The sequence below is a fragment of the Triticum dicoccoides genome, chromosome 3B, assembly GCF_002162155.2.
Source record: "Triticum dicoccoides isolate Atlit2015 ecotype Zavitan chromosome 3B, WEW_v2.0, whole genome shotgun sequence".
Classification (NCBI taxonomy): domain Eukaryota; kingdom Viridiplantae; phylum Streptophyta; class Magnoliopsida; order Poales; family Poaceae; genus Triticum; species Triticum dicoccoides.
This window is the reverse complement of record NC_041385.1, coordinates 839,366,977-839,374,385: the sequence shown is the minus strand read 5'-3', so window position 1 is coordinate 839,374,385 and position 7,409 is coordinate 839,366,977. Positions and strand designations below refer to the sequence as shown.

General features: G+C 42.5%; 1 protein-coding gene across 3 annotated transcripts; it reads right to left on the bottom strand.

Annotated features, from left to right (window-relative positions):
• Positions 1 to 1,021: 1,021 nt before the first annotated feature.
• On the bottom strand, positions 1,022 to 6,612 carry LOC119278816 (disease resistance protein RGA5-like). 3 transcript variants are annotated; one of them, XR_005137983.1, is made up of 5 exons: positions 6,470 to 6,600; positions 5,256 to 6,095; positions 2,489 to 4,433; positions 1,866 to 2,032; positions 1,022 to 1,074 (listed from the first exon to the last, which is right to left on the bottom strand). XR_005137983.1 is itself a non-coding variant. In XM_037560156.1 (4 exons), exons 2-3 carry the CDS (start codon positions 6,041 to 6,043, stop codon positions 2,528 to 2,530), a joined length of 2,694 nt encoding a protein of 897 aa, XP_037416053.1. In that variant the 5' UTR covers positions 6,044 to 6,095; positions 6,520 to 6,612; the 3' UTR covers positions 1,452 to 2,032; positions 2,489 to 2,527. The 3 variants fall into 3 exon arrangements, 2 of the variants coding, with proteins under 2 accessions (XP_037416053.1, XP_037416052.1); XM_037560156.1 differs by lacking the exon at positions 1,022 to 1,074 and having other exon boundaries at positions 1,452 to 2,032; positions 6,520 to 6,612; XM_037560155.1 differs by lacking the exon at positions 1,022 to 1,074 and having other exon boundaries at positions 1,452 to 2,032.
• Between the last annotated feature and the right edge of the window lie 797 nt (positions 6,613 to 7,409).

Sequence of the window (7,409 nt, the reverse complement as noted above, 5' to 3'; positions counted from 1 at the left end):
GGACAGTGAAACCTCTCTAAAGGCATACCAATCCGCGGACACTGAAATATTTCTAGGCAATGCAAGGATCACAGTCAATCTGTTCCAAAACAAAAGAAAAATGCCAAAATGATAAGCCAACGTGATATGTGGCATCTTCTCGTGTGTGTGTAGGTAGAACAACTTCTAATGGCATTTTTACATGAAGCTAGCAACGAACAAATTCCGCAAGGTGCACCAACATGCTCTGTTCAAGTCGCTGCCTCTCAGTTTTACGAGATACTGAAACATATTTAGGCTATGTATTTTCTAGTGTGAAGGAAACGATCCGGCGAAGGTCGGCAGAGGCGGCGCCACACCACACGGAGCCGGCTTCTTCATCGGTTTGATTCCCGGCAGCCATCCAATTGCTTCATCATATGATCCGCTAGACCGCTACTGCCTATCTACTATTCATGTTGGTTACGTCTGTCTAGACATCATCTTCAGAAACTTTCCTCTGCTGCCTGCACAACGCCTGTCTAGAACAAATATACAGTGACATCCATGTTCAAAGGATAGAACATCAGGCGATCCAACACAAACTAGCATATATAGGAATTAATGTAGTGGAATACAAACATCTCGACCGTCCTTCTCAGAAATGCAAACAGTGCAAGGAATAAATATTCAGTTTAATACAAATAAGGGCACATCAGTTTAATGTAGTTAAGAGGCACATTTTTTTCGAAAAGGGGGGATTCCCCGGCCTCTGCATCAGAAAGATGCATACGGCCATCTTATTAACCAAATAAAGTAGTGCCAACATGGTTCCAAAGGTCTCCTAAAGTAATAAAAAAAAAGCACAGAAAGCTCACACAGAGCCAAAGAGGGCTAGAAACATCAACTAGCCAAGAAAAGACGCCACAACCGGCTGGCTAAAACTAGATAGGGATATTAAATGCCTATCCTATTACATGACCGCCATCCAAACCGGTTGAAGATATCCCGAGCTACCATCTCCCAGCGGAAAGACCCAGTAACCAAATGCTCCCTGGCCTCCGTCTGGGTGAGTAGCGACCACGAACGGATCAGTGCCGTAGTTCGGAATAAGACCTGCAAAAAATGTATACATGATATTCTGTTAAAAACCAAATCATTTCTGCAAGTCCAGATAGTCCACAGCAAAGCACAAACTCCAACCCGAATATGTCTCGCTAAGTCAGGCTCAATCCCATTAAGCCATGTCCCAAATAACGCATTAACAGAATTCAGTGGATTGATATTAAAAGCAATGTGGACCGTATCCCAAAGTACCTTGGCCAACGGGCAATCAAAAAAGAGGTGTTTGATAGTCTCATCCCGATCGCAGAAACTACACCTAGTAGGTCCTGTCCAATTACGCTTTATCAAGTTGTCCTTAGTTAAAATAACTTGTTTATGGACAAACCACATAAACACTTTTATTTTCAAAGGAACTTTGACATCCCAAACATGCTTGGACGTAGGAATGGAGTTTGAATTAATAACATCAATATACATTGATTTAACCATGGATGCTTCAGACTTAGTCAATTTCCAGCGTAATTCATCGGGTTGTTGTGAAAGCTGGACTTCCATCAGTCTCCTAACTAGACGGAGCCATTCTTCCCAACGATTGCCCGCTAGCGTTCGTCGGAACTGAATATTAAGGGGGGTAGATTGAAAGACCGATGCGACTAACACCTCACGTCGTTGAACAATGCGGTACAAAGACGGGTATTGGATGGCCAAGGGTGTCTCGCCGAGCCAAGTATCCTCCCAGAAACGTGTACTCGTGCCGTTTTCAATAACAAACTTCGCACATGTATATTCAACATATAATCTCTGGCTTGCTGGTCAGGGAAGGAGCGAGTAACAAGTGCAACCTGCTGCCCTCCATCAAGCCTTATTCCAGGAGAAATCCAAGCAAAGCGTGAACATGCATCATCTCAATATTCCATCCGCTGCAGTTTGGCATAAATTTCGGAGACATCTCAATATTTCTTTGCATATCACACCTTGTTGCTCCAAAGAAATAACTTAACTTCCTTTCCTGAAAATCAGTGTCAATCAGAATGGTTGAACTCTCGAAATTACTGGCTTTACTGAGCTAATCAAACAGTGCGAACATATATGCAATTAAAGTATATTACTTCAACCTACATATATGCACCTCGAACCTTACTGTGGACACTCGACCTAGACATTTCCAAAGACTTGTTTAATGCCCATTGACAATGAAAATCATAACAATTAAATGTTCAAAGAAATATCGGTAGAGCTCTCAATTTTTGATTTCAGCGAGGCATCTCCCGTTCTGAATCTGCATAGATCTACACAAGTCTTGCTAGAACCCCACAAATAAGTGACGGGAAATTAGTAAATAAAGGTATTACGGTATTTAGCAAAGTACAGCCCAAACTGCAACAGACAGACATATCCTGGTAGTTACCAGGAAACAGATAAGAGACAGATCAGCTGAAGACTGAAGGTGGAAATTTGAACGTACCAGCTGCTGGTCGTGGCTGATACTGAGGATTATCATAAATCAGTAACAATTAATATCAATTGTAATGCAAGCATGGCTAGGATGCATGTTGATAGCGCTCCTAATGGCTGAGTCTGCGCTTCTCCCTTCAGATTCAGTACCACTCCTGATTCCTACATAGATTCTTTCAAGTGCTAACAAGTGCTCGATACCTGTAAGTGCGGCATTCTCGTCCTGCTTCCATCCTTTGGCGTCCGACGACAGAGAGAAGGTCTGGAGCTTAGGCATTGCCCCAGCTTGGAAGGTCAGGCGTGGCATGTCCGCGCAGCTGATCTCAAACCGCTTTAGGACCGGGAATGCTGCCCCATCGATGGAAATTGTTTCTTCCAGTGCTCTATCAAACTTTAATTGTAGGTCGATGAGGGCTGGTAACTCCGCAAGAATACCAACACCATCCTTGTCCAGCTTCTCAACAGTGAGATACAAGGTCTGGAGGTTATGGAGTTCCCCAATCCAGTTAGGGGCGTGGGTCCTTTTTATCATGTAGAGTGTCACAAGGTTGGGGGGAGGAGGCGACAAGGTTAGTGCCTCGGCTATCCAAGAATCACCACATATGAGCAGAGACTTGAGATTACAGAGTTTTCCCAAAGAAGAGTTTAGAACATCCATGTACACTTCTTCAGAGAAACGGGTTCGGAGAGATAGGGTGACCAGATTAGTGAGCTCTCCTAGACCCTTGATACTGTCGAGTGAACTGTGCAGCATGTCAAAATAATTCAGACTTTCTAGGGATTTCATTTTGCCAATGCCCTCCGGGAGCCTGAAAACGAATGGAGCATGTAGATTCAACAGGTGCGGCAGGAGAAAAATATCCATTGGTATACAAGACCCATCTATATCAAATGTTTCCAACATTTGTAGTCCTCTAATCTGCATTGCTAGCTGGCACCTACCAGAGCCACGAATCCATATATGCCGCAGCTGATATAACTTACACAATCCTGCCAGGTCAATTTTCTGGTTGTCATAAGCAAAACTAGAACTGAAGTCAGCAACAAAAACTCGAAGATACTTGAACTCTGCCAGAGGAGGTATATTCATGGAGCCTCTCCAATTTACAAATGATCGCAATTGTGACATACTAACATCCGCTGGCAATGTTGCGTTGTCCAAGTTGAAGAGAATCCGACGAGGCTTTCGAAGCTGTGCTCTAATGGCCTCTGTGTTGTCTACTACAGTGATAAAATTCTCTTGAGCAGACTTGTACAAGATAAGATCCAACAACATATCATGTACTTTGCAACTTAACACTGACCCATCCCTGCCAATCTGTCTAGGTTGAATAAGACTCATGTTGACAAGCTCATTGAAATAACTTATCCCAGTCTGTTCTAGGCTTTGTCCATATGATTTACTAATAAAACCTTCGGATATCCATAGTCTTACCAACTCATACGAATATATTTCAGAGTCCTCTGGAAACATAGCTAGATACAAGAAGCATGTCTTGAGGTGGTGAGAAAGATTCTGGTAGCTAAGGTTCAAGATCTGTCTCATTGCTTCCAAGGTGAGGTTTGTGCCTGACACTGACCCCAAAGAATTCAGTACATGTTTCCACCTCTCCTTCTGGTCGGAACTTTCACTTGCTAATAGGCTCGATATGCTGATGATTGCAAGTGGCAAACCACCACATTTCTTGAGAATCTCAAGTGAAACATCCCTGAGTTGACCTGGACAAGCTTCTTCAGAGCAAAATATTCTATCAAAAAACAATTTCCTTGAGTCTTCTTCACTCAGAGGTTTCATTTCCAAAATCTGGTCGTGGTGACCCAAACAACATGCCTCAGCCACATTCTTGATTCTTGTAGTTACTATGAGTCTACTACCAAGATTATTTTCCAGGAAAGCACATCTAATAACATTCCATGCTGATACATCCCATAGATCATCGATGATAATGAAGTACCTGCAAGTCAATCAATACATCGCTAAGTAAAAGAACAAAAGTCTATCTGAAATGGTTCAAGTAGACGAAAATTATTTTTATCCAATTAAATAATAATAATTGTGTAGAAGAACATAACAATAAACAAAAGGGAAATCCATATTTTTCGTCCCTCAACTTTGTCGATAATCTAGACATGGCCACTCAACTTCAAAACCCTGCAAACATAGTTCCTCAATTGGTAAAACCGGGTACTTTCCGTCACTCCAGCCATTCCAGGTGGTTTTGGGCTCAACATGGACCTAGTATTGATCCAGGGATGAAAAGCATCCGGGTTTGACATCTGAGTGACTAGGTTTGTCTGGTTTTATAATTGAAGGACCATTTCTAGATAATCGGTAAAGTTGAGGGACGAAAAATATACTTTTTCCTAAACAAAATTAGTTGATCTTCAGTTTTAGAAGCATGGTTTAACTGTTTAAGCAAATACCAATAAAGTCAAAGCATCACATGTTTCTTATTTATTCTGTTTCCTTTTCTCCAAGTTAAATGAAAAATCTTTAGATAAGACTGATGCTTCGTAGCTAACTTCATGTACTAAGTAGGAGGTGATATAGATGTTTCTACTGATGAGCTTATGAATCCGAACTCCAAAGATGTGAAATGAGACAAACATTAAAGCAACTTTCTATAATAGAGAAACCGAATTATAGATAAAGTCCAGAATGTACGCTATTAGTTGAAAATTCATTAACAAAGATAGACACCTTATGCATCTTTAAGAAAATCTAAGTATCAGATACGCAAGGGAATACCAGCAATATACTAAGTATGAATAAGTACCTCTTGTTTGTTAGTTTTTCTCTGAGTTGGTCGAGAAGAACATTTAACTCGCAATCTTGAAAAGATTGTCCACACCCAAGTTGGATTAATAAACTATGCAGAAGTTTAGGAATATTTGGCTTTTGAGAAACTGGCACAAATGCACCACAATGAAACTCCCCCTTCAGTGTATGATAGACCTTATTGGCGAGTGTTGTTTTGCCCAAACCTCCAAAACCAACAATTGATACAACCTTTAACTGCTTCTCCTCATCTTTTAGCCAACTGACAACCTCATTTGTTGGGCCCTCCATACCAACAAGTTTAGCTGCATTCTCATAGAGTGCGACAACCCGTTGGTCAACAGCCACATTGCATGATGTGGAGACATCAAGCTTGTATCTTTCACGGCGTGCACTTGTTTCATGCACAAGTTTCTTGATGTCCTCAATCTGACCAGCAATCTTATGGTGGGCCCTTGAAGTTCTAAGGCGTTGAATGGTGTCATGGACAAACCCAGATTTTTTGCTTTTCTCCCCAATTTTGCACATGAAGTCATCAATAATATCCTCGATGTCATATGACATCTCCCTGACTGCATCCCTCCACCTTGCGGTCTGTTTATCCAGCTCATCAACATCCGCAAGGGTCTCTACAGCATCCTTCATGCTGCTCAGCTCGTCGGTGATGTACTTAACCTCCTTCCTCAAGTTCTTTAGCTTGGCGAACTCCTCCCCCATCAGGGTGGCCAGCTTACCCAGGAGAGAGTTCATCACCCCAGTAGAAGCGCTCACCATTATTCCAGCCATCTCTGGCTGGACAAGTATCTATCTTGGCTAGCTATATGTCCTTGTGATGAACCTGAAACATTTAAATAGCCTGCTGAATGAAGGGAACTCTTTTTTGCAGCAAAAAGGCCAAGAAACAGATCGGGAAGAAACTTCAACAGTCAAGGGGTTTCTATTTCCAACGATTTCAGGCGTTGACGGAAAGAACAAGGCTGTATTATTACTATTTTTGTTATCTAACTTGCATGAACTACCCAGATCCACCCGGCCGGGGATTTACCCTCTTTCCAGAAGGAAAATAGTAATAATCAAGATCCACCACCAGATCCAGAGCCGGTGAAATTATAGTACGACTTAACTAAGAGTCAGAATAAAAACATGAACATCTGAAGACGAGCAAATTATGAAACTGTAAATCGGTGCTGGAATGGAGATAGGGAGATAGACCTGAGCAGGCTAGCAGGTTTCAGTGGGTAGATAGAAGAACAGCAGCCTACCGTCTCAGGCGCAGGTGGAGCAGCAGGGGGTGAGACGGTGGATAAAGACGCTAGTTGAGAAGGGGTGAGGTGAGAAGGAAGAAGAGATAGCAGGGCTCAATAAGTAGGGTATCAGGTTCTCCCTCTTGCTGCATTTAGTGTTGTTTGTGCAAATGATGCCTTAGTGGCATAAAAAGCAGGGGCGATAGAAAACTATGTGCAAAGGAAAGCATATCATTCCGTGTCCACTTGTGCAAAAGCAAAGCGAAACTACTATACGGACGACAGTACCCTGGCCGATAGCTGGACGATGTTGGATCGAACGGTGTTGTTCAGTTTTGCTTTTCACGTGAACGGCTTCCTGTGCTACATCGTCTGCAAATCGTCCAATGTTTGTCGTCTGTGTAGCAGCGTTCAAAGCAAAGCTTCTCAATCATTCCACGTCCACTTGTGCAAAACACGGCGAAGAAAAATGGTACCACTAACCAAAGGTAGTCCCGACTTTTGCAGGAAAGATTGCAGAACAATGCTAGTCATTTTCTTGCTAATTTACCACGCTTAGAGGAACGACACACTGCCGAAAGCTGGTTAGGCTCCGGTCCAGATTCTTCTGTGTTGGCACACTTTGTCTGCCTAATATTCTTATATTCTTCTAATATTCCGAAAGCTGGTTTGTACTTGTTATTACTTAAAACCCACGCGTCAGTTTAAAAGTTGAATGCTTTACTTGCTAACCTTCGTGTGCCGATCTAGAGCAATGAACACACAGAACCACTGGGCTCTGCGTAGGCTCCTCGGCAGCTCATATATCCTGGCATGTGGGAAGCTGAGGACGGCTCTCTTGGTGTACCCTAATTTTTGACGTTCGACTGTTATGTGGTTACTTCGGAGTCCATAGTGCATTCTAGGGT

Bases quoted from the DNA above. Each gene is read 5' to 3' on its own strand.
- LOC119278816 (XM_037560156.1), bottom strand. From the start codon at position 6,043: ATGGCTGGAATAATGGTGAGCGCTTCTACTGGGGTGATGAACTCTCTC. The intron at 4,434-5,255 runs GTACTTATTCAT...ATTGACTTGCAG, and splicing joins GAAAAACTAACAAACAAGAG to GTACTTCATTATCATCGATG.